The sequence below is a fragment of the Corvus hawaiiensis genome, chromosome 3 (genome assembly GCF_020740725.1).
Source record: "Corvus hawaiiensis isolate bCorHaw1 chromosome 3, bCorHaw1.pri.cur, whole genome shotgun sequence".
Classification (NCBI taxonomy): domain Eukaryota; kingdom Metazoa; phylum Chordata; class Aves; order Passeriformes; family Corvidae; genus Corvus; species Corvus hawaiiensis.
Window position 1 is genome coordinate 102412983 of NC_063215.1, and position 27480 is coordinate 102440462.

Below are 27480 nucleotides of genomic sequence, written 5' to 3' on the forward strand. Positions count from 1 at the left end.
GTTCTGTCCTTCCCATTACAGGGAACGCATGAAGCGAAACATTCTGCAGGACTGATATTTCTGTCTGGTTTTTCTGCTGCTTTGATGGCTTCTGGATGATCTGTAGATCCACTTTATCTAACATTTTATACCTCTTGGGATGCTGGATGCAAACTGTTCAGCATTCAAAAGCTGTAACACTTCCATAAATATTCCTATATAGAAGCAGAATCCTTCTTTCCACGTGTATGCTGGCTATCATCTCCTCTTCTTCTCAGGGATGAGCACCTTTGGATAGCAGGAGAGGACACCTTTGGCTACATGGGCATGGGTTAGGTAGAAGCCCAATGTGTCCAGTTGCACCCTAATGTCAGGACATTTTCACTGCTTAGGTAACAAAATGATACTTCTCTGGAGAAGCCAGGCAGAACAGAATGCAGCAGTCTTTTAAAATACTTCTCTTCCACCTCTTTGCTACTTTCTCCAAGCATAGATAAATAAAACTAAAGTTTGGTGGTAAGGTTCACCCAAATCAAACTGTCTGAACACCGAGCCATTTTTGGAACTGCCGCAGTGTGCCCTGCACCACTTCTTTTCCATTTTACATGCATGCAGAGAAGGTCAAGCAGTGAATTAGCAGACACCTTTGATGGTGCCAAAGACAACAACCTGCTTCAATACATTATCAAATAATAGACTATAAATTATGTAAGCACTGAAATGCCAAGCAGCAAACAGCATTTTCAGTGCTAAGCAGAATCACCAAATTCACTGGAAACTGCTAACCCCGATGATGCAATTTTTTTGAGGTATCTAAATGTTAACTCTTTGTCACCATCCTTCCTTTTCTTTCTTCCTCTCTATCAAATGTGGTCTTTTTTTGATCACATTCCCTTATTATGTGATTCTGTGACGCTGTGTTTCAACTCATGTTCAGACCAGCTACATAAGCTGACAGATTTCCAAGGCAGCTCAGGAGGGGCACCCCATAGGAATAAAATGTTGAGTATGCAAAGCTAGGGAGTAAAATGCCTGAAAATGGAGCTGACAACATGGAGTTCTGATCCTTTGTGTGCTGCTCAGCTCCACACTTTCCATAAGCAGGTGATGGAGAGGTGAAAAATCCAGAGGCTGTGCATGTGTCAGTGTGGTACCTCCTGAGATAGTTCCTGCAGCCTCTGGGAGATGGGAATCCCAGCTGGCCAGGGCTTTCAGCATCCATGGTAGTGAGAAATCAGAAAAAAATTGAAGATGTAAAAGACCAATTTTAATAGAAATTAAATTATGATTTGGGGGTTGTTGGTTTTTTGGTGTTTAGTTGGTTGGTTTTTTAATACACAAACATCAAAATAAATAGGATAGACAGAAAAGTATTGAGCACCTAGATTTCAGGGAACACAACAACCTTGTTGATAAGAGCTTGATGTGTCCAAGACAAGGGAGTCCTCTAAAAGTTGAAGAATCCTTGGGAAGGGAAGTATTTTATCTGCAGGCTTGTTTTTACAGTTTCCCAGAGGCTGGGGACAGAGAGTGCTCTGCTAATGCAGTTTGTTAGAGACACAAGGGCAAGGAGTGCCACATGTGCAAAATACCATCATCATTTATTGACAAAATGTCTCATAGACTCAAAGGACTATGTAAAAATTAGGCTAAACCAAACCAAATCCAAAACCTAAGGTAAACATTAATGAACAAAAAGTCCATAGTCTAGCGTGGTGCTTGGTCCTTATTTAAGCACAGCAAATATCATGATCACCGGGTACATAGCACCAGTGTACCCAATGCTGAGATCTGTAGAGAAATGTAGCAGTTCACAAACTCTTTCTATACAGGCTGCTATCAACACATTATTTTGGAAATCCACTTAAATTCATGGAATCGTTATCAAAGGATGAAGAACATTAAGTTAAAATACATCAGAAATACCAAATCAAGGCATTTGCCTCAGAATATTTTACTTGCTAAGGTTTTTTCTTTCAGAGAACTCTGCAATTCCTAAAAACAACTCTTTCCTTTTCGTGATCACATACAGCTTTTAGGACCAAAAAAAAGAAAAGGCATCTTTCCTTGTATTTTATCTCAATATCTCACTGAACAGTGAAATTTTTTTAAAGCCTCCAAAGCAAAGACAATTTGCAAATTAATTTCTCTACCACTCTGAAAAAAGAAACCATGAAAAGATCATGTCATGTCCTGTGTTTCTGTGAGAGAACCCAGGCTAGGGAACACATATAATTAGGTGTTTCACAGCTGAATTTTGCTCTGATGATTTCTATACCTGTGATAATTTGCTAGTAGTGCTACTTAAGACAGGGCTGCAGTTATTCTACATCTTAGTTCAGGTGGTCTTGCTTCCTTCTTCTGCAAGCAGACTTGAAGCAAATGATTGGAGAAACATTTTTTCCCTTTGTTTACTCCATGCACCAAAAGACGAGAGGTCTGTGTGCTGTAAGTGCTCGGAAGTATTTTAGTTTAACAGAAAAGGAAAAAGGAAATACTTTGATGCATCTCTTCAGAACAGGGCAAGCCGTCCCTTGCCAGTGGGAGTCCCTAACCCAGGAATATTCTCCAAGTTTAAGCATGAGTTGTGCTTTTGGTATACATAAAACAATTCAAATTCATAAAATTAGACATCTACTTGGCAAGCAATGATTTCAGCTCTTAGTAAAGTACCACTGTCCTTACATGCATCTGGAGGCAGTAGGGATATATGACTCAAGAGCTCTCTGCTAGAAAGTGTCTCCCATTTCCAGAATTGTCAGTACCAGTATATTTCACTGTTATAGCTTCTATACAAAACAGTGAGAATGTTGAAGAGAAAACTTTGGAGATTAACATAAATGAAGTATTTCAATTAATATAGTGGAAGGTCTTCAGCTACTGTAGAAAGCTAATTTTGTTTAAGCCAGGACTGGCCATTGTGTGGTCTTAAAGCTGGGGACAACATTGACACCAAGGATTTGCTATTCTGTCTCCAGAAGTGCTCATAAATGGACACCTAAAGCAGGCAAACTTATGTAATATCTTCCCTAATATTCTCTCAGCCTCCTTCTTGACTTCATGACTCTCTGGTGATTTCCTAAGTCTCTTGTGGCTTGTTCATTTAGAACCCTAAATCATCTCTTTTTTCAGGTAATCATAGAATTTTTCCTTGAATCAGTGTCCACTCTTGCACCCACAATAACAAGGAATTACACAGATCTGTTATCTGCTGGGTTCAAAACCAGCTCAGGCTTCATTTGATAACCCATAGCTCTTGGAATGAAGGGGATAGTAAAAAACCTGTTCCAATCCTTTACTTCCATGCCAACCCTTATTTTGCAGACTTGTACCAAATTCTTTCAGATCAGCTCTTCCTTTCAGCCTCTTCATTTTGACCCTAGCTATTTATTTTTATTTCTTTTTTAACCAGGTCAGAACTCCTTCTTTTGTCCTTTAGCTATTTGACTTTGGTGAAGAATTTTGTCAAAAACCTTTTGGAAATACAAATAGATCTCCCTTTTCTGCAAGGATCTGCAAGGCAGGATTTCCCTCAGCACTTTCTCTCAGCTCTGGCAGTTTTCCACGCTCTGTAGATGCATCCTTTATTACAGTTTCTGCTAATTTGCCCAGTGTTGTCATGATTACAGGCCTGTGATTCCTCAGATCTCTCTGGAACCTTATTTTAAGGATTGATATTGCACCCATTCTTTAGATTGGAGGATATTTTAAGGGGTTGGTACTCTTGCAAATTGCCATTAGTAACTCAGCTACTTGATCTCTTACACCCCTTGGGTGACTGCCATTGGTTTATGCAAAGGTTATTGGTCATCTGGAGCTGAAGTTAACCCCTGTAATTGTATTATCTGCCCTCACTGGCTATCTGATTCCTCTCAGAGCAATCACTGTCACCAGCTTCCTAAGGGACATCCTTACCACTACCTAGACGTGGTTCAGTGTGATCATGTGCCCCTCTTCCTCTTCTAATGGTTTTTCTGGAGCTAATCCTCCTCTACAAGCCTCTCGCCATCCTCTTCCTGGGAAAATGCACTTAAAAATAAATGGAAGAAAAGTTGATTACTGGACCTTTCTCTGCATGCAGCCCGCACCTGCCCCATGCTGTGCCATAGTCAGTTCCCTTTGCAGGTGGCATCTGGCTTCAGCATTAGGTTGAGCTGAGAAGTACAGCTGGGACTGTGGGATCTATTGTTTCAAGCTTTTTGCTGAAGGGGGTGGATTCAGAGTTTTGTGTCTGATAATGTTTGATTTTTCTTTAATGAATCTGGAGCTCTAATCTCACCATGGGATCTGATGACTAAGTAGGATCAAATAGTATTTACTCTTCTGCCTTGGCCTGCTGTCAGAAATATGGCACATTACACTCTGACAGACCAGTTGAAGACAAAGAAGAAAAGAGGTGAAGTAGGAGCTATTTACAGATGCTTAACTTTGGTGCTGTCACCTTCATACGTGGCAGAAATGTCACCTTCTCCTACACACATCAGAGAATGCTCCCTACAACAGCTGTGGTCTGTCAGTGACGAAAGCCAGAGTTTGTGGTAGGATGTGAAAGTGTGAATATTGGCCATGATCAGCCTTGGGAACATTTTCCTGCTGCTGGCAAGCTTTCTGCCCAGAAGCTGGATGACTTTCTGGTGTGCTATCACTGATGTAGCTTTAGATTTGGACAAATATCCTATCTGAAGGGCATATTTGGTCTGGGTTTCTGTTTTCCCAAAAGCTTTATAGACCTTTATAGTGGCTTGTGTACCTTGACTGTTACTCATTCTGTTTTTCTTTATGCATAGGTTAGGTGCATACTGTTAATGCCAGGATGGCAAGGTTGCATAACAACATGCAGAGGCTAAATATTCTGTTTTCTTAAACCTTTTTTTCTCCAAAGAGAGTCTTTGTAAGTCATTTCATTCCTCATTCAAAAATTCAATCCTCTTCCCACAGTTCAGCGTCACTGCTAGAATTTGGTAAAATCACTCCTATAATGAATTTGAATTGAGATGTATGAGGGTGACCAGTGGCTTAATGGCAGAACTGTAACTACTCCTTGAATCAGCTCCTGGGTAATAAGTGAGGTAAGAATAGCTCCTCATCTTGTGTGCTGTACTACTGGAGATTCCTGCAGGCAATCATTATTACCTGCTACTTCATACTCTGTTTGGCCAGATAATGTCTTGCAATTAGGGCTTAAGAGCAAGCGATGGAAAGCTCTCCATAAAAGCTGATTATATTTGGGCCCAGCAGCACATCCCTACCACCATTCTCTGAGATTTATGACCTTTGTGATGTCTCTCTGCTGCTGCTCTGGTACAGAGGCAAGCTGTTTATCCAGGCTGCTGCAGTCCAAAGCTTCAGCAGTGGTGCTCTGGCATAGCTGCACTGAAGTCAAGGACAATATGGCCTGGCTCCTTCTCTCTCACATCCCTTCATATTCTGTAATGTTAGCTGTATCCTGCTGGCACTTTTCCATTTCTTTTATTGTCACATTCATTTTCAGCATCTACAAATACCATGTCGACATTTACTCAATGGATCCACCATTGGAATGAGGCTTGTTGTGGTTTTTTCATGATGATGCTGAAATGGTTTTGGGGGCTGTGGGAGAGATCACAAACATAGAAAACCTTGAAAGTTTGGTGAATGTCAATAGAGTTTGGAAATGAATCTTCACTGACATTTACGTTTACACTGCCACATGTGGAAGGGGTGGACAGCTTAAACTGGCCCTGAGAGTAGCCCCACATCCCGAGGGGATACAAACTCCTTTGCTCCTGCAGAGCAGCAAGCAAGGACAACTGGCTGCCAAGGACAGGCAGCACTGCAAGCCCAGGCTTAACAGATAATTCAGCTGGGAATGTGTAAGGAAATGTTCAGCTTTTCTGCGTTCCGAAGAGGGCATCCACATGTGGCCAAGGTGCCTTCTTTCCCCTTCCCAGAGCTGCTGTGGTTTGGGTGTACAATAAAATTATCTCGCTTTGCATTTGGACAAGCAATGGTGATGTTGCCAAGGCTGGCAACGCAGCCTCCAAGGGCACACCACATGTTACTCTGCAAGCAAAGGCCACATCACTTTAGCCACAGGCCAGGCCAGTCAGGAATTGTATCAGGAGAAATACTGGTTAGCACTGAGCATGAGCTAATGAGCCCTAATGAGATTTCTGTTCAGCTTGGAGCACATGCAGAACAGACTTGTAAAATATAATCATACCGCTTTTGAAGAGACAGTACAAAAACCTCACCTGAGAGCTTTTGGGTCTCCAAGAATTTTGAATTTCATCTGGGCAAGAAAAAATTAGTCAGTGTCTGCTCTTAATTACCTAGTTTGGAGGTGTTTAACAGACTGTGTTTCCCCTTTGTGGTCCATCTTAAAAACAGCAAAGGAAGGTGGCCATGAAAGGTAAAACAGTCTTGCAGTTTGGTTTGGGTTGTCATGCCTAACCTGTGGTCAGCTTAGTCCCAAAGGTATTTGTTGTTTTCATCTCAGGTAGATGTAATACAACAGGATGTGTCATTTGTTGATAAATTATATCATGCTAAACCATGTCATGTGAGTGAAAGGGTAAGGAAAATTGTAGTAGAGGTAAGAAAAATGAAATATGTGGTGGAGTGTGACTTTTCTTTCTGCTTTTAGCTTACAGCATTCAACAGATTTAAATGTCTTTTCAATATCTAGAACTTTTCTTCTCTAACCCGTCAGTGAACCATATCCCAGCATTGTCACAAGGGCGGTAGCAGCCACAGGAGCCCTTCTAAGTGAAAGACATGCAATCTGTCAGGGTGGGCAGGCTAACACAAATCTGTTAGCACTTGCTTTTCCCACACAGGTCAGAGTCTTCTGGAACACTGGCCAGATTTCAATTTGGGTAGCTATACGTCTGTTAGGACTTCAACTGTGGCTTGCAAAGTTTGTTTGACTCCTTTGAAGAGCAAGTATGTAAAGAGCTATGTAAATGGTCAGGTTTCAGTATGTAAAAAGCTATGCAAATGGGAAATTTGAGATCTTGGCTGGGATGTGAGGAAGAACACAGTGCATCTCTGTCCTTCCCCAGCTTCCCGTGGTGGATGCCAGTGAATTCGTGCAGGCAGCAGGGATGTTTCTCCATTGCCAGGTCACAGCTGGATGTGCAGAGAAGCCAAAAGTGGCTTCAGGTGGGCCAGGGGAAGTTCAGAAGCCCCGTGTGTGTGAGACAGGGGCAGGGCTCCAAAGCACAGCTTCCTGGCTTGGGCACGTCTCTGTGGGGTTATACTTTGTTGTGCACAAACCTGCAACTCTCTGGGGTCTCTGGCTGGACCCCAGGGGATCTACCCACCACCAGGCAGTAGATGTCGTTTCCCATTAGTTTCCTTGATATCATCTGTAAAATTATGCTGGAGGTCTTTCTGTGGTACAGAAGCGGGGACAAAAACGGGCATTAGACTGCGGAGCACTTTGATAACATGGTAATGAGCGCTATAAAGCACCTCAGAGAGATGGACAAGCTCCTTTTTCATCATCTGCAGAATCTCATTAGCCTACCTTCCATTCCATTCTGTGCCTTAAGAGCGATGTCAGGACCTTTTTCCTCTCCTCCTGCACAGAGCTGTGCCTGACCTGCTCCCTCCGCACTGAGAGCAATTGCAGGCAGATCAAGAATCGGAGGCTCCTCTTTGTCACCTTCCATGCAATAACCTGCTTCCTGACAGAAAAAGTGTCAAAGGACAACTATTCCGAGGATGAATATATCATTGGACAGTCTTACAGCACTAATTTGAGCTTGCTGAAGCAACTTGGAGCTGTTCTTTTTCATTTTTTCCAGGGCTACAGCTGCATAAAGACTTAGACATGCCCAGCTTTCCTTTCAATGCTCATTTGCTTGCTTTTAAGTGCATATGTCATTTTTCATTATTTTGTATGCTAAGGGACAGATCCTGAATTTTTTAGCCATGTTTGGCAGAAGCTTGTTCCATAAATAATCTTATTAACTCCAATGGATTCTTTTGTGGAAAACAGTACTGTTCAGCAGCAGCTGAGGAGTCCCAGCAGGAAGCTCAGGGAAGAGTGGAAGAGGAAAATGGCTGCCAGAGATCGGAACAATATTTAGGTTTTAATGTCTTTCCACAGCAGCCACTGAATGAAGTAAAATCATTTTTTTATTTGCTGTAAAAGCTCCAGCAAAAGTAGGAAAAACCTCAGATGCCCTTCAAGGATGCTTTAAAACAAATGTGCAGTATTCATTCTCACTGTATAGTGCTAAAAAAAGACTCAGTGATTCTTTGGCTCCTAATTGTCACCTCAGGCAGCTTATTTAGCCTACCTGTCATGAAGGTAAAAGTATACAAAACCCTGTAACTCCTGCAAAGTAATTGAGCCACTTTTTTAACCTCCTTCTATCAATATTAATAACCTACTCTAATTGCACAATGCTTCTTTTTTTCTTTTCTCCTTTTTCTTCAATCTGCTATAGGGATTAGTTAGTCATCTGCATCTTCTTTAGAGGCCTTAACAAATGTTAATTTTTCATTCTTGCCTCTTTTTTTTTCTTCTATTAAGTGTCAGAATGAAATTAATTTCCCGGAAGGATATTAAGTGTCTTTCATGTATCAATCACAGCTGAGTTCTTCCTTTTCTCATGCAGAGATGGTTTCTCTTAGGCTGTACGAGGTCAAAAAAATAGAAGATAGGTATATTGTAAAGATATTTCCATTTCAGACCTCTTTAATATATTTTAATGCTGGAAATGCTCACCCAACCTGAGAAAATTTCAGGTAATTTGGTTGCTCTGGCCAAACAACAGGATGTTAGCACTGTCCATGGGCCAATTTTAAGCACCAGAGGGATTAAGCAAGTTTCCTCCTTAGAGATATCTCTGTACTTAAATCTTTGAAATTTCTCACGTATGCTTTGCCAGGCAGCTCTCGTTCTTTAATATGAGATGATAATTATGGCATGTTGTGGAGGCATCATTAAAGTTTCTTTAATTCATTTTATGTCATAATAAATTGTACTTGAAAAAATTAATAGCCTCTTGAATTTTAATGAGTAAGAACTTCAGGTTTGTCGCTAAACCATCCCTGAATGTTCATGAACTTTGAAACACTGGACAGAAAGCATTGCCAGCCTATTTTGTTCATGCTGACGAACATTTCTCCTTTCTTTAGGGATTAAAGACAAATAGCTGAGTGGTATATCGTAACCATGCTCAAAAGCAAGCAGCAGTGTAGGTTTGAGGAAAAGCATGAACACTCAGCCTCTCTTTTGATCATCCTAGGGAGATTTTTTTCTCCCTGTGCCACAAGTAGAATCACAAAAGAGTTCAGGTGAAGGAGGGACATGGGGAGGTCCCACGTGTTGCTCAATGTGAGGTCAAACTGGGTTGCTCAGGGACTTAGTCAGTCTGGTCTTTTAAGCTTCTATGGAAGGAGAGAGCATGACCTCTCTAGCAGCCTGTGCTGCTGCTTGACTCTCCTCAACGTGAAAAATCTCCTTGTAGCCACTCTGAATGCCACTTATTTCAACCCAAGTCTGTTGCTTTCTGCTCTCCCACCCTCCATCTCTGCAATGAGCCTGGGTCCACTTCTTGATCACCGTCCTGTATGCTCTGGGGACTGCTCTTCTGTATCCACAGGTCACCCCTTCATAGGCACTGGGGGCCACTGTTAGGTGCCCACAGACCATTCCTCGTCTCAGCTGAACAAACCCTGGTCTCACAGCTTCAGCTCACAGAGCAAGCACTCCTGCCCTGACCATCTTGGTTCTTCCCTGCACTCCCTCAGTTAAATGATGTCTGTCTTCTACTGGGCACCCCAGAATGGATGTAGTGCTGTCCACGTGGTCCTGAGGAAAGGGGAATAATCAATTCTCTCAATTTACCAGCAGATCTGCTGCCTGAACAGGCAGTGCCCAGCCTGCATCCCTGCAGAGAGTTTGTCCTCCACAGGTTTGGGGCCTTGCATTTGTCCCCGTTGGATTCCATGGGTTTCCCGTGGTGCTGACGCCAGCAGTGCATGGTTACTGATGTCTGTGGGCAGGGCTCCTTGACACCACAGTCAGGCAAGGTTTCTCTTGCCTCACATCTCTGACCTTCAGGTACCTTTTGCTGGCTGGGAAAGGCGTCAGAGGAGAATATATGATGCAAAGTGTGATTCTAGGCAGGCTTTGGTGTCTCTTGTGCATTATTTTGGTCTAGTCAAACCCACTCATGGACAGTGCAAAGAAAAAGTACTTCTATAACTGTTCTTCTACAGACATGTGATAGAAACCTAGCAGATGGGCTGCGTCTTTTATTATCGACTGGGGATGAACAGACCTGAACCCGAGGAGCAGCACTAGATGGAGTGACAAAGATTATCTCTGACTTCACTCTTGTCTCTTGCATATGTCTCCTGTGGTCTGAAAATACATGAGGTGCTTATATCCTCAGATTGCCTCAGAAAAATCACACAGATAAAGGGCTGAGTGGGAGCTTGTCAGCCATCAAAACCATAAAAGTATTGGGGCAGAGTGAAATAAAGAAAGTCAAAACTCCCCGGTTCCCCCAGTTCGTAGCACAAGAACAAGATCACTGCTGAGAAGTGTCAGCAGAAACATTGGAAGTTTCTGAGAGCCTTCCATGCTGGGTAATGTCCTTCCTGAGCTAAACAGATAGGTAGGGCTGTTTACACAAGATCCTAATTCGTCTTCGAGGAGGAGGGAAGCAAGAGCCACGGCACAGCCGCTTATTGCTGCGTTGGACACAGCCCCGTGTGATGTGCAGCTCTGGTTCCTGCAGGGGTGCAGCTTAATAAGGGAGCAACTCATCACAGCCAGGTTGTGAAGTCAAGAGTCAGAGGGTCACATGAAGTCCTCATGAGCATAATTCCATGCAGTTTCTAATCCTTTCCCTTACACGTGTGTGTTCAATTCCCGAGTCAATGCACTCCCTCTGGTGGCTGATTTACTGTCTCAGGTTCACTCCTTTTTGGAGCTGAAGTTTCCTGCGAGCAGGTGGCTAAAGGAACTGAGAGAGCAATAATACTGCTTTTATTAGGCTACTTTATCGTTTTATGTTCTCGACTCCGAGGGCACAGATAAAGTCTGTCCATTCAAATGTATTTAAAAATAATCCCCGTTCGTGGAAAAAGGTGAAGCTAAAAATACTCTGTTCAGAAAGACTATTTCTGGAAAGAGCCTAAAACATTATATTTTTATCAGGTCAATGATCTGTTTGCCTCAATGATCTGCTGTTTTAAGACCCATGTTGGTCATTCACAAAAGGTAAATCGGTGATGTGTCAAAGTCCCTTTTAGTAATTTCCTCTGATTTCCTCTTAGGATCTGCTCCCTCTCACATTGCCAGCTTTTATGGAGAGAAAATACCTTTTTCTTCTCATAGCATAGCAGTCAGGACAAGAGAGGCTATTGCTGCTTCTAAAGCCACAGGGAGAAACTATGTGCTGGAAATCATCAAAAGAGAAAGAAATATCCACTCTGAAGGATAAACTCCTTTTGGATGTGTTTTTTATGTCATCTGTTCATGCAGGTGATTGATTTGCCTTACACATTTTTAGAGAATGCATGTTGTTAAGCAAAGCCACTGATAAAGAGGCAGTCAGTAATTAAACACTATTCTGAGGCTGGGAAACAACAATTTCTGTATGTAGAAACAGTATTTACTTAATTAGCTGTCATGCTGTGTTTCAGAGGAGGCAAACACAAGCAGATGCTGCTGTGAACTTGCTTGCCTGTAGGTTGATGCACTCCAGCACCTGGTGACCTTCCTGCCTTAAGGAAAAGAGCTGCTCCCACACCTTCAACAGCTGGATTTAGCTGTTGACCTGACCATATCCACACTGAGGTGAAAGGGCTCAGAGCTGTCTTTGGAGCAAGTTTATTGAGGGCAGGAGAGAGAGTTGAGGTGGCTCATTTTATTTCCAACTGTAACCTCATTGATCCAGGTGACAGCATGACCCAGGACAGGCACTGCTGCTTGGTCAGAGGATGGAGTCTGCAGATCCCCTTGGTTCCTCTGGCTCAGTGCTTGCAAAATTCAACCAGAGCTAATTTTAGAGGCCAGTCCTATCAACCAGGATCCCTTACTACTGTCTTTAAAAAGATCCCTTGATGGCTATATAGCTTTGAATTAACTGTTTGTCCTAGACACCATCTAATTTCATAATCTGTAACATCATCATTGAATATCTTTCATAATTCACTTAATTGCATGTCTGTTGCTACAGTGCTTCAATTTGGGGAAATTTCTGTTTTCCTACTCAGGAAAACAGTTTACACTCTCAAGACCAATTTGCCAGCTGGAGCATAGTTCTTCTGCAAATGGATGCAAAGATAAGGCTCTCATAAATATCTGAAAGCACCATCATCTCTGCATTTGCACATTCAACAGCTTGAATCTCAATGACAGTGCATCCTTGCTCCTAGTACATGATGCTCTGAAGGTGGTCCCCTGCAACAGGTCCTGTGGGTTTTCAGGCATGGTTGTACCTCCAGTCTGGCACTCAGGAAGGACTTAGGAGTGCGAACTCCACAGAAAGATACCAGGAAGTGGGTTTTTTCCCCTCTTTTACACGGATTTTCTTCCCAAGAGGAGACAACTGTGCTCCTGAGCTGGTAGTGAGAGGATCACCCGCCGATCAGTCCATGCAGGGGACTGTGCTCATTTGGCTATGTGACATTTGACAGTCATGTGCAGAAATAGGACACAGTCTCCTGGTTCAAAACATTGATAGACACCAGAATTTATTCTTTAAGGCCTTGGATCGTATGTTTAAAACAACTGAGAGACCCTTCTGAATCTTCATGTATCCTCAGGGAGTTTTATTGTGGTCCTGATTTAGTGCTTGTTCCAATATGAATGAGATGTCAGTTCTGTTTAGCACGCTAGCCTGATTTTAGTGAATGCAATGATACTTGCATATTTCCATCAAAGTCTTATCTCCACGGTATTACAAGAGAAGCCTGCAGTCTGGATAAGGGGTTTATATTATTTAATAATTGTCATCTCATTCTTAACTGATGTAAGCGAAAGTGGAGCAATGTGTACTGCACCGATAAAATGGCCTCACCAAACTAAAATGGAAGAGAGAAAACCTCCCTCAATTTTTTCTTCATTATGTTCATGATTTGCTACTGAGCCTGACCTGATGTTTTAAAACATCTCTGTTTTACTAGTTGTATTAAAATAAAACATTCTTACTGTATTTTGGAAGTCACTAATAACTGGAAAAATGCCTTATAACCCTAGGGATACTTTTTGATCTCCTGACCTTTGCATAGCGAAGAATTATTGCTATCATCTGAAACAACTTTCGTGGTTTGATTTATGAAATCCAAAATTAATCAAATTGCGATGTCTTCATATCAGTGAAAATTGTTTGGACATTCAGAGAATGTTGCCACTTTTTCAACTATGTCACAAATACTACTATCCATTTCATCAGTATAACATGACCATCTATATTCATGTATTTCAGGATAAAGAGATACAGCTTAAATTCCTCTGCATCCACATATTCCTGTGCTCTTTATATTCCTCAAACTTCACATTTCCTATTTTGGAGTTTTTTCAGCCTGCTTTTAGTCTACTACTGCAGGAGCTAGAGTCTGTATTGAAATGACAAAACCCCAAAAGCCTCAAATGATTTGTCATCCTGCCCTTTGTTTAAATCCTGAAGTCTACCATTATTCCAACTTTCAGTGGGCTATGGAAAAAATTTAAATAAATAGGAATTTGTTTGATCATAGGGTGCAATTCTGCAGTTTTCATCCCATTGAGGATGAAGGTAACTGAAGGTTTTTACTCATTTCAGAAGATCTTGTAGGTCTAAGATCTTTCAAAGGAAAAGGAAGAGAGAAAAATGAGGAAAAAGTCACTAAGGTTTTAGAAATTCTTTTTTTCTGGCAGCCACTGTCATTCTCATGAAACTTAGAAAAATGGACTCTGTTTTACACATACAACTGAAAGAATACTCTTACAATTCATTATAAGCCTACCATTGTTAGAAAAAGATTGCCATGATTTTTTCTTACTTTTTTTTTCTATGTGAATATAAATTCTCATCTTGAGTAGGCTGAAATGACTGAGGGAAAAATAACCAATATTTGGTATAATTGGGATAACTCTTAAGAATTATTTTAATGAGTTTAAAAATCTTAATTAGTTCTATTAAGAAACATCTATATTATGAGGCTTGTTTTAAAGGTGAGAATGATGGAATCTTGGTCAACACAGTCCAGGGGAAAGATGCTGTCTTTTGTCTCATTACATTTGTTAATGCTTTTTGATTATGGAAGAAAAAAAAATAGCAATTAAAAAACCCATGAAAAACAAGCTAACAGCAGCTTTTAACAAGATTAAGTAATCCTTCCAAGCAATGGGAAGGATTAAATGTGAGTCAAGTTTAGCAGAATCACCCATGGCTCTTCCCTTACTTACTTAAAAAGCACATGATTTATAAGCCCTGTGTGTCTAAAACAGCCATTTACCGTTTAAAAGAAAAACAAAGAACCGCAAAGCAACAACAAAAAAAAAACCACAAACACCTTTATCCCAAAATGTTCATTTCAGGTGTCTTGTAGAGAAGCACTGGTTCCACACAATGGCCTGGTGCATGTTGACTCAATGACAGCAAAGAGTTCACAGAGACCCTTCTTCAAGGATTAATATTTGTAGCAAGATATTTTAGCTCAGTCAAAACAAAACGAATAGGGACTCAAAGACAAGATTCAACATTGACAAGATTCAACATCCAAGCCTCCTGGTGATATTCTTGAAGCTATTTTCCTCCTGTTGTGTCACAAATAGTCATTTGGCAATATTTCTGGGATTTCTGTTCCAGATGATGAAATTAATTTACCAGTCCATGGGGACAATTTGGTTTGTAGAGTTTTCTTCTGTTTGGGTTCCAATAAAGGTGCTGAAGGAAAAAGGAGAGGAATCAGCAACTGCATGAAAAATAATCACAGTTGTGAAAAAACAGGCATGTTATTTATCTCTGGCTTTAGGTGTATAGAGCTTTTACCCTATGAAGTATACTATACGCCATATAAAATAATAACACCTTACTTTTGCCTAGGAGCAATACAAAAGCAGGGGCTCTTGGATCCATGAATGGGAGCATAAATACTGCCATAAATAGGGTGCTTCTCCTTCAGGGACAAAAGTGTCTGAGCTGTAGAAAGCAAAAATGCTTTGTTGTCTCTTGGTCACACCAAGCAAGACATGAAAAATTGCATAGCTGAGAAGAAAGAACCTTTTCCCAGCACATTAAAAGAGCCCTGGTTAGTACAGCTGGGCCCCCTGATTTCAACACCACTTGAAATACAAAATACTTGTGTCATGAAAAATCAGCATTGCTCGTCTCTGTCCCCACTCCAAGGCCATACGGAATCTGGGGTCATGAAGTGAAACTTGCTGAGAAGTCATCCCCTAAGAGCCACATGGTTTGTCCCAGCTTTCGGGGCGGATCTTCCATCCAGGGTGTTGGCCTGGGAGGTCTCTGCGTTCTTCTCTTTGAGCTAAAGGAGACAGGCACAGATGTGGAGGCAGAGATGTCTCCAGCCCTTGCCTGCTTGCTGCTGTTCCTGGGGGGCTGCCTGGGATGCCAGCACCGCGCCTGCCGCTGCCTGGGCAGGGTGTTCATCTGCCAGGAGAGCCAGGTGCTCCAGGTTCCCCGGGACATCCCTGCCAACACCACCGAACTGTAAGTAGGGAAAGGGAGCGGTTGGGAGCAGCAGCCTTGGGGCTGGCTCTCCAAACAAGCTGCTGCTTGGCAAGCCACAGGTCAGGTTTGCAGGGAGTCGCTTGGGAGACTTCATGCCAGCTGTTTGCAGAGCACAGCCCTTCCTCCGATGCTCACTTAATTACACTTGAAACTCCTCTCCGTTTCTCTGATCATGGTCAATGTAAAATCTCTGTTAAGAAAGGAGTTTGCACGTTATAATGCAAAGTGCAGACTAAATTTGAAACAAGCATCCTTGGTGCTGTGACTAATTTGAAGCACAAAGTCTGAGCTTTCTTTACAGCTTTGCTTTAGCGTTGTTGGAGGGCGCAGAGCAACTTGTCTGCCCCAAACAACTTCATGATGAGCGTTTGTTTGTACTGCAGGAGCTTTCCAAAGGTTTGCACTTGTTTGCCAAGAAGGAACTTAATGTTTTCCCCTTGAAATCTCAAAGGCATTGCAGAAAGGACTCTGACAAACATTCAGGGAGGGATCCTCCTCCACCAGAGCAGCAGCGTGGCTGCGGTTGGAGACAGTGAGCAACATGAAGATACTGTACTGAGTTACAAGAGGATGGGTTTTGTCTGTCTTAAAGCTTCTCATTATTTTTCATAAAAGTAATGTGAGCAATAGTGTGTGGCAGCTGTTTTGTGTGTCAGTAGCACAGGCAAGCAAATGAGCTTGTGCAATGGCAAGTATGTAACTGCAAGTTACTGTTTTCATTTTAATAGTTTTAAAGCAAATTAGATCACCCTTTGCCAACACCCCCGCAGGCATCTGGCATTGTTACAACCAAGAGCAAAACCAAGAGGAGTAGCCCTGGATAAAGCTTTTGATTAATAAGTGGAGTGGCAAGTTTGAAGGGAGGATACAATGAAGAATGATGTGTCACTAGTTAGAAAAATATAGCCCTATCCCAATTTTACACACCACAGTATATCCATGGTTATTATGCCAGTGTTTTCCTAGGGCAGAAGTTTTGTTTTGTTCAGAAGGAGGAGTTGTTATGCTCACTGACTAAGCAGATTGCAGAGAAAACTTGAGAGAAATGTCTGAATTAACCACAAAAGGTCATTAAAAGTTTAAATCATTCTCATAACTAGAGGAGAAACTAATCCATCTGTGATTTAGGCCATCTAAATCCTGAGTGAACTGTGCTCCAGGCGTATACGGCTAATTTTGTTTAATTTTGCTTTGATTGTTTCTTTAGGTTACACAGTTAAGGTCTGCCTTCTAGGGATTAAGCAAAAGCATTTTTTAATTATTTCTGCAAAGAAGTAGAGTATCGCTGAAAAGCACCTGTTAGTAAAATGGGATTTGTCCTCTCCTTGTTAACTTCTCAAGAGTTTGTTGAGGATGCTAATTTGTGGGCTCTTAGCATGAGTGTTATTCTCTGAAACAGGCAGAATACAACAATAGTGTGACTGAAAACAACAAACAAATCCTTTCTTCTGCCAATGCTGGGCAAATACTGGAGTTAGAATCTCTCAACTTGACTCTCTTCTCACTTTCTCTCAAAATAAACCAGCTTTTGGTTTCTCGGGGAGTCATCCAGGTCCCCTTCCATTAGTATAGCCCTGGGACTGATTTCAGCATGGCTTAAAATTTTGAAGAGTACCTAGAGTAGCGTTGAATATACCAAACCTTAGGATTACTAAAGCTAGATACGTTAGGTGAAGAGCTATCAAGTGACAGATAAACTTTAGATTTTTCCTTCAGGATCAAAGGGGAACTCTGGAAAAGTCCTTTTCTCTGTGTCTCTCCACTGAGTGCCCAGTGGGGTGATTCAGGTGGCTAAAATAGGTTTTACTTCTCCAGATGACACTGCAGGTGCACCCCTGGTAACAGAAAAAGCTTGCTTTATGTTTCCTCAGAAAGTCTCAGTGAGTGAAAAGGATTTTTAAATCAGCATACCAACTGGAGCACAGAAGGCCATGGTGTCTAAGAACCCTGTACAGGCCACAAGCAGAGACTTCTTCCTAAGTACAGCTCCTGCAAGGTACTTTTTTCTCTTAAGAGCTCATTCTGGGAGTCTGGATGCAGTCTGGTTTTGTTTGATGGAGAGGAGTTTCTTCAGTACACTTCAAGCTCTTCACCTTGCCTTATATGATCTTGATAGTTTTCCTAAATTATCCTAGAGTCCTTCCCTAGTGCCTTGAAAATGTTGAATAACATGCTGGTGAATGCTTTAGAGTGAGAACAGGAGCCTAATAAGCCTCAAGCACTTCCTTTGCTATGCGATTCTATTTCACTACAGCTGTGTCTGAAGTTGGGACACTGGCATGTGGCAGCCAGCTGGGACACTCAGTAGGAAAACTCATGATAAAGGTAAAAATAGGGCCCTCACTCACCATTATCTCTTTGCCATTGCTGATATTTTCAATTCTTATTGTTATTTTTTAGTGTTTGAGGGTTGGTCCTGAGCACGTGCTGCCGTGAGAGATTTCCTTGTGATTGGCTTCCCAACAGGGAGAGCTTAGGCTCCACAGCAAACATGAGCTCTGCAGTGTGGTGCATGAGACAGGGGTTTGGTCCTGGCTGGATTAGCACCTGCTTCAGCAAGGGTGTTGCAAAGGGAAGGCTGGTAGCCTCTTACAGTGAGCGATTTCATTTTGTACTTACCATGTGGAAACAGAGCAGGGATCAGAATCCATGGGCTTTCATCACTCTCCTTTCTGCCACATTTTCAATTACAGGCCAAAATTTCATGAGAGGATGGTTACAGCTTGGTTAGTACATTGCTTTTTGCAGATTTGCAAGCAGTCTGCATCTGGCATGTTCTGAGTGTTCGCAAGGGAGGCTGTGGTTATTAGCTGTTTTTCTTTATAATCATTGCCTGGATAGAAGAATTTTTGGTATTTTCTAATAGATACCAAAATGCCGAAGAGATGGCTCTGACTTACAACTTTGGAGTCAATCCATTAGAAACCAGAGGCCAAAAGTCCAGATGGGAAATGTAGGCTCACCTGTGTCAAAGTATTAACTCTTAATTGCCTCAGGGGAAGAGGGGAGGGAGTGACTCAGTAGCAGCTGGAGGCAGTTTGCTCCTTGAAGATCTATTCCAATCTTAAAAATCCAGTGTCAAGTTTTGTAATCCATCATCAGTATTCAGCAGGATTTCATTTATTCATTAGAGGTCTTGCTTTGAGATAGGAATGCAGACAAAAATGACATTCTCAGAAGGGATCCTTCTTAAGATTTAACAAACTACTTTAAGCAGAAACATTTGAATAGCACCAAGTAAAAGGATAACAGGAAATGGCCTCAAGTTGTGCCAGGGGCAGTTGAGATTCAATATTAGGAAAACTTTCTTCCCTGAAAGGGTCATTAGGCACTGGAATAGGCTGCCCAGGGAAGCAGTGGAATCATGATCCCTATAAGTGTTGTGGATGTGGCACTTGGGGATGTGGTTTAGTGGCAAACAAGGTGGTGTGGGCTTAATGGCCAGACTCAATTATCTGAGAGCTCTTTTCCAGCCATAATGACTCCATGCTTCTAGGAGGCAGTTTAGCCACTGTCAGAGCAGTTTAGAGGTATGTTATATAGAATGTTTTCTCCCAAGCATCTGCAAACTGTAAACAGCAGGGTTTTTCACTTGCTCACTGCATAGGTGTTTTGTACGATCGCTCAAGGATATTTACTTTAGACTATCAAGTCAAGGCTGAGTAGATGTCTGAGCACTAAAACATCAGCTGCCTAGAAATAGCAAGTCCTGTGTTACGTACTGAGTGAGTCAGATGTGCTTCCCAGTGACAGAAGCTGAAAATGATGTGAATTGTAGCTGCAACTCTGTTATTGACAGCTGCAATTAGGATTTTTTTTATTCTTTCACACTTAGGGCTGAAATTACACTGAAACCTGCAAACAGCTACACCTCTTGCTTGGGTGTTTATACTGATGGACTGACCTTAACCTAAGAAAGGCAAGGTGTGAGAGGATAAAGTAAACTAACAAAATGAAGACCCACGAAGCTTTGAACTCCCTGTGTTGTGGTGGTTAATCATACAGTTAATCAATAAACCCACATTTTTTTCAGGATGAGATGAGAATATTTTCACAGCAGAGCATATTGAGAGCAAATTATATGCTGGCTAAAGCCCTTTTAATTATTTTAGTTTTTAATTCAAACCAGTTTTGCATCTGTTAGGGTTACATTCTTCTCTTCCTGAATTTATGATCAGCTCCTACTTTGAAAGAGAAGGCTACAGAGTTGCTGTAAGATTGCTGTTTGTATATCAGTGCAGTGGTCCTATGCTTAAGGCTGGATTCTGTATTTGACATTTTAATTGGGAGGATAAAAAGAAATAGGCAGATCATAAGAGAGGAAGAAAAAGAAACATAAGAAAATTACACAAAAGGATAATAAACTCAGCAGGACAGATCCTCACCTGGTATAAATGACCAAATATATATCTCTACAGAAACATTCAGTTTCTAAAGCTTCAGGAGCTTTTGAACATGAGGAGGTATGCTGCATGCAATGGGAGCTGCTTTGCAGCGCAGTACTCTGCTGGCTTACTCCTGATGCTGTAAATAAATACATGCACGTGGCTTTCACCTTACTTATATGGTCTGCAGTTTGATGTATGTGCGAGAGAGGTATGGCCAAGTCTGAAGATTTATAGTTGTCTGTACATTTTTTATATATATATATATATATATATATATAAAATGTATCTTGGAAATGAAAGTGCATTCACTTAAAATTTGATGACTTACTAAATCACTGAGTTTTTTGCAGGGAAACAGTGAAATCCAAGACTTGATTTTGTTTGCATGCAGCGTTGGGAGGGTACCAAGCTGACTCCTTCCACTGGGGTCAGCTACAGAGATATTCTCTCAATGTATAAATTCAGTTTTTTCCAGCAGTCTCTGTCACACGCACACACACACACACAAACCAGCCTGTGTCACATCCCCACACATCTGAAACCAGGCAAAATGGGCTCCTGGGCTGATGAGCTCCGTGTCCTGAAATAAAGCCTCTCTCTTAGACATTTTAGGTATGTTCTGGTTCACTTCCTACAAAGAATCCAAACGTGCCTACTGAATGAGATGATAATAAATATTTTTCTAAAGTGTTTGGAAGATTAAACCAGTCACTTGTAGGTGTTACATTTTCTTGTCTCAAATATGGTGTCTTCATCTTGTGTGTCTCCCCATTCAAGTCATGAATATAGTTAAAAACCCAGGAGAGTTTGACAGTAATGTTATTCATGAGATGCGATCTGGTAAATACCAGAGTTAGTGATGAGGCACAGCAGGAAAGAAAAGCCCTAGTAAGATCCGAAATTAGTAGTTTTAAACTAAAATGTGGTAAAGTGGAGAAACTGGTAAGCCTAGAGGACGTTGCAAAGTAGGATGGAGGTCTATCTTTTACTTCTCCAACAAGAGCATGAATCACTAAGCAGATTTGAGGACTCATGAATTCACTGGTGCCACGCAGCAGTTAATTTCCTTTGCTCTGAATGGTATGCTAGGCTAAACACTTCAACAGTATGGATGATTTCCTAGCTTCATTTACTCCCCTTACAACAGTTTCTCACAGCTCATCAGTTTTCACTCTGCAGAAGTAAAACACTGTATTTCAGACTTTGTTGCCTTCTTGCATCTGATACTAAAATGTATTGACTCCATCTCTCATCCCGTGCAGGGACACTTTGGCACAGGGAATCCTACTGAGTATCACTCAAAGATGACTGCTGCTAGCTGGGAAAGCAGAGCATAGTCGGAGCTCCAGGGAAATGCTTTCACGAGTTTGAGTGACATTAAAGTGCTTATGTGGTTCTGTCTCAGCTTCAATGAGCTGCCTTCCCGTCCCTTACATAGGGAGCTCAGGGTGTTTATGAAGAGAAAGGGGTATGTGTGTGTGTGCCTCTCATGCTCTGACCCAGCAGGGTACCAGTTGCTGTCCTGTAAGAGCTACCAAGCCAAGACAGTTCATCAGTTATCCCTGTATTTCTCCCTGCAATTGTGCTTTCAACTCCTCACTCAGTTTTATAAATGGCATCTTGGGAATTTGAGTTAATCATTTTCTGGATCAGACATTTAGCAGATTCATATCAGCACTGCAGTCTTGAAGAATAATGCTTATTATCTCCCTCAATATCCCAGGCCATGCCACTTAAGTGAAAAATAAAATTTAAAAAAGCTTCTCAAATACTTGATGATAATCCCAGCTACATTTCTGAGATGATTTCTGGAGAAGAGATCCCCAGTGGGAGGTATCTTTACAAGCTGCAAATCACATTCCTGTGGAAGAGTATCACACATAAAATGTGTCACCTGATAAGCCAGCAAGAGAAAGTCTACTGTGAGCCTCCAGGGTTTTCTTTGCAGATGCTGAGGGGGTCTCATCAGGCTGACATGTCACTGGAAGTACTGCTTGTGCGAGAGTTTAATGAGGGTGGCAGAAGAGAGTGGATGTGGAATGCCACAAAAACAGGGAAAGAGTATCCCAGAGAAGAGATGCTGAGTAAGAATATCCATCCGAAAGGGAGAGCTGCTCCAACTGCCAGCAGTTTGTGTGCAGGAGAGGGTCCTGCAGAGCCAAGCAGTTATCTGCCAAAGAAAAATAAACAAACCTGTGAGACACCCAACTGAGGAGCCAAAGAAACCCATGCACAGTTCAACATGCCTCACTCTCTCCTCTCTTTTTGGCATCTTAGTTAGTTCTGCTTAACTTTCCTGAGTCCTTGTGCAGGCAAGTTAAAAGATAATTGGGGTAGGCTCACAGTTAATTTAAATTGTCATAGCTTCATTAACTTCAGTGGAAAGAACTCAGTTCATTTTCACTGTCTGGCAATGGAGACCTCTCTCAGCCATGTGTTGTTCATTTTGGCAGCAGCTGATTGGGAATGAGTGTGTGTGTGTGTGTTCAGTAAACAAGACAGTTTGGGCACAAAAGACAGGTATTATTTTTCATAGCAGTCTTAGTTTTACACAGCGAGGGGCAAACACTCTGGTAGGAAAAGTCACTTTTCTTTGTTTAAGACCTTGACCTTTTCAGACAAAATCTGTAAATTATTTCACACACTTTGCCTGTAGTTTGATTGGGCTGCTCTTATTAGCAGTGAAATTTAAGTCATTAAAATGAAGCTTATTTCAAATTATAGGTCAGACTCAAGCATGGATTTCATGTAAGAGTATAGAAAATTATTTCTTCTAATCATCTTGCATACACCATAATAAGGAGCCCAATTTCTGCCTTTTACTCAGAAGTAATTTCTTTGATCTTGAGGGTCTAGGATCACAAAAGCTTGTGATTTGTTTACTTTTGCTCAGTGTTTTCCTCCAACTATCCTTAAGTCTTTCAGGAGCTCAGCCTGGAAGGTAGGGATGGTTCTTATCTCCCATTACCTTATCAAGCCACTTAGAATCACTTGCTCCTCGGTAGCTAGAGGAGAATTTACAGACTGTTATTCTGGGCAGAGGGAGATATGTGTCTGAGTGAAACGAAAACAGCCTCCAGCCCAACTCAGCTGAATGAATCCTTGTTTTTCATAAATATATTGAGCTTGCTGGGCCTCCCTCTTTGCCTGGACTAACTAAATAGTGCTGTATTCTTAAATGTAACTTACTCAGAGCTTCCTATAGACAGGTCAGCCCCTATTTTAAGCATATACCCACTGGGTGAGCTGCAGGCTGAAGCTTTCAGCTCTGCTCCCTCTCTTTTCTACTCAAGGATGCTATTACTAGTCAGCATTTTAACATATTTGCCTGGAAATTCTGTTTTGTGAATGTCTGTGGAGCATGATTCTGAGAATGGTCCCATTGACATAAAGTTTCCCCACATCCAGATGCATGAGGATGCACCTTCTGATATGAACCTTTGTCCAAATACATCCAGTTAATTGGAATTAATTTTTAAATATTTGGTAGTCAGGAATCTGTGAATCTTCAGTGGTTTTCCAAAAACACTATGTGCATAAACATGCAGTGGGGAAAATTTCCAAGTTTTCAGTGTTTGATTCATCTTTTGTTTGAGAGTGGAGCAAGGAGGGAATATGCTTTCAAATGAAGATCAGAAGTTTGGGGTTTTTTATTTGAAACAGTAGCATGCAATGAAGAACCGGATGGACTGTGTGAACACTGGAAAAGAAAGTGGTTCTTGTTTTCTCAGGAGAGTTTCTGGTGTCCTCTATTTATGTTCTAAACATAAAACTTTGGGGTATAATGGGGTACTTATAAAGACACTTTCCCTCCCCCTTGCCCCAAAACCAGGTCCTACCCCAAGAAGTGTGTGTACACACCTATGCATATGCTCAGGGTGTCTGTGTTTAACTTCTTCCTCTGCCGGTTTGGTCCTGGGCGGAGAGGATGAGATTGGAAAACAATGGCATGGATATACAGCCGTAACTCCTAAAATGGCTCAGGCTGAGGTGTGAGAGAGTAATAATGGAAGGAGGTACTGTCTGCCTGCCCTTTTTCCCTAAACCAGGAGCATGGGATGGGAAGAAGTGATATGTAGTTATGTGAGGTTGGTTTTCTTCACTGAAAAGGATTGTCACATAGGCAGGCTAAGAATTATAGTGGTTTTCTTTACACACCTTTGAAAGCCTTTTAATGGTGTCATATTCTGTGCTTAGAAACAATCCCTGGTGTAACACTCCTGCCTACCCTTGGCTTTGAGAGGTTGGGATTTCAGTGCTTACCTTCAGGTTAAGCTTTGATTTCTTTTATCACTTGTACCATCACATGGTATAAGCACATTAGGCTGTTGCCTTTAGTAGCCCAATAGGCATTTTTGAGGGCTAGACCCTTTGTAAAAGGGTATCCTATTCAGTGGGAAACATCATGCCTGTGAGAGCCACAGACATTCACCGAGGTAAGAAAGCACATCTGTCTCCAGTGGTGGAAGTGCCACCTGTGCTGCTTTCTCTGGCATCTCCAGCCTCTCCACAGCTTTAAAAAAAGGAACACAGATCAGCCAAACCCATTTTTTCCTTCTTGATAACTGGTGGAAAGCAGTCAATTCTGAAGAGTCTTTCCTTGGAGTCCAGTTTCCCAGCAAGAATTTTTATAGACACACATAAATTTCTGAACAAGCAACGTGTAAGTAGAGGGGCTGTAAACCCATGGAAAGACAGCAGGTTGATGCTAAAAACCTTCTCTTGTCCCCAAAGTTTTCTTTGGCCAACAGAGCCGCTATGGAAATTTTTGCTTTCCATTTTTGGCAAGAGAAGAGTCATAAAAGAAGTACAGGCTGTGTTAGAAAATGACAGCAAACCAAGAAGTGCCTTGGCAGTACAGCTCTCTCTAGGTGGAATTACTGGTTGGGGAAATACTCGCTGCATCCGAATCCCACGAGCTGTAATTTCCTATCTGCAGTATATTGTTGCCATGGCAGATGAAGCCCAGACCTCATTCTCCAGTCCTTTGAAATCAGCATTAGTGGGCCCTGTGAGGGAATACCCTACAAGAAAATCCGGGGTCTGATTCTGCAGGCATTCGTACACTTCCTAATTGCTTGCCCAAGCAGCTCCACTGCTTCCCGGTGGGACGAATCGCAGGTGCAAAAGTACCTGTCTACATGTATTTGCAGATTCAGGACTTTGTGCTATTGCAGTAGACAGGAAACCACTGTGGGGAAAAATAAAATGGGCATTGAAAGCGCAAATCAAATAGGTAAAAAAAGTTTACATTTATTTTAAATTATTAGGGGAGATTTTAATTGTTTTAATGGGTCACAGGGAATTGACAAGGTGTCTTAGGGCTCACAAGGTTTTCTATAAATATTAACAGATTTCACAACATTGATGTTAAGTATGTAAGTGTAATTTTATCCATTACAGTAACAGGAAAGCTATGAGTTGCAAAAGGCAAGCAATTTCCCAAGAGTACAGGGTTTAACCCAGTGGCTTAGTCCCACCTTATTCACCAGACTGTTCTCCTATGGCAATGCGTTTCCTTTTTCCAAATAGCAAACAAACAAAAAAAATACCACTTGCATATTTCTATTTCTTTCTAATAACTCTTTCTTGGCAGAGAAAGTCATAACTCCACTATTTTTTAATGTCAAGCGAGGCATAAAGTTTCAGGGTTTTTTCCCTCAAATGCATTTTTATTGACTTGGTACATCTGCATCATCACCTTTTCCACTTTCTTCATTTCTGTACTTTTCTTGTATCAGTTTCTGTCACTGTATTAGAAGAGCAGCATTTCACAGTAGTGTTTCAGTCAGTAATTCAAAGACAGCTGAGGTGGAGATTTTTGTGAGTATTTCAATTATGGCTAACTGTTGTCTCTGTTATTGTCAGTAGGGCTGCCTAAGGAGCACTAATTGGAAGGTTTTCACCCGTTTATGAACTTAATTGCTTTCTGTATATTTCTCCTGAGTCAAAGACCTTCACAAATGCATGAACATTGGATCTACAGGAATTTTTTAATATATATTGTAGCGGGTTGAGTTTGAAACCGGGCAGAAACACCAATTAAATGCAGTGGTTTTGATTCAAAATATTCATTATTTACTTATTTTCCTTCTGTGAGATAAGAATTAGGAGAAAAGCAAAGCAGGCACAAACCTTAAACAGTTGCAGTACAATGAAAGAGCTTTATTACTAACAGAATTAAAAGTAAAGAGAAAAACAACAAAACAAAATTAAAGTAAATTCCCCCCCCCCCCCCCCCCCTTCTTTCCAGCACTTCTCTCCTTTTATCCAGCTCACACAAGGGATAGCAGAACATGGGATGTTAGTCAGTGTTGCAGTTCTTGAAAAGTCTCTCTCTTATGCTTAAGGAAAAAAGGGTTTTCCTTCAGTTGCACGTGGTTCCCAAACTGCCACCAATAGCAGACCCGCCCGGAAACAGTCTGCTATGTGTAGAACATCTCTCCCATGAAGAATTTCACAGTTCTTTCACACTACAGAACATGGGCCATCACATGGGGTTATTCATCTTTTTAAGGATAAGTTATTTTGGCCTGCACACAGAGGCTTTTCTTCGCTACAAGTCTCTAACAGCCTCTCACTGCTTCTATATAGCCTGGCATAGGCACTCTTCACAAACTTCATAGGCACACGTTGATTCTCCACCCCCCCCCCCCCATGTTCTTCAAATGGATTAAAGAGACAAACAGTTTGTGGTATTACAGTTTCTTACCACGGCATGCAAGAAGGTTTCTTTTAAGCTGCGCGCCAGAATCGCGGCACCGCCCTCTTTTCTCCTGTCGCCATGCTCAGCTCCGTCCCACGGGACTCACTTCTCTTTCTCTCTGACTCTGAAGCCGCCATGTTGAAGGGTGTTCTTGTTCAGGCTTTACGGTGGGGAAAGCCTCGCTCCCTCTGTGCTGCTGGCTGCGTGGTGTCCTCTTCAGTTCAGCACGGAGTGTGCTGGCTGCAGACAGGAGGCTCTGCCGGCTCCCGCTGGCTCCGCCGGCTCCGCATGGAGGGGAGAGGGACCCGCCTGTCCCCAGAAGCCGCGCTGGATGGGTTTAGCTGTGAGCAGTCCATGGCTGGTTTGAGCTGCCTGCGGCTCTGGGACAGTCCCCCTCAGTGACCCAGGGTCCGTGCCGCAGCGATGGGAAAGGGGGAAAGGGGCAGTGGCCCCGGCCCGGCCCAGCGGGGCCGGGAGGCTCGGAGCCCCCCCACCTTCCAGCAGGCGAGCTCCGACCAAAAAGGGGAAGTCCCGCCTTTCCGTGCGGTTTAAATATGTAAATTGTGAGAAGCGTAATTGGTCTTAAAGACTGTCCATCAACTCAGGGTCAACCCAACACAATATTTACAATATTTGTTTGACCTCCATTTCTCTACATGTTATTGCTGTGTTATGGCACTGTGGCTGAGCACACTGCCTGGGCCCACACCCCAGAAAT

The 27480-nt window shown here is 42.0% G+C and overlaps 1 protein-coding gene across 6 annotated transcripts in view; it reads left to right on the forward strand.

Moving 5' to 3' along the window:
• Nucleotides 1–27480, forward strand: part of FSHR (follicle stimulating hormone receptor) — a 216194-nt gene that overhangs the window by 114223 nt on the left and 74491 nt on the right. For 3 of the 6 annotated variants that reach the window (XM_048298947.1, XM_048298953.1, XM_048298951.1), the window contains exon 1: nucleotides 15437–15647. The exons of 1 other annotated variant lie outside the window; for it this stretch is intronic. In XM_048298947.1, coding sequence (XP_048154904.1) covers nucleotides 15496–15647 — 152 coding nt within the window. In that variant the 5' untranslated portion in view covers nucleotides 15437–15495. Of the gene's footprint in view, nucleotides 1–15436; nucleotides 15648–27480 lie in introns of those variants that run through there. 2 more of the 6 variants (XM_048298949.1, XM_048298950.1) reach the window with 1 other exon arrangement.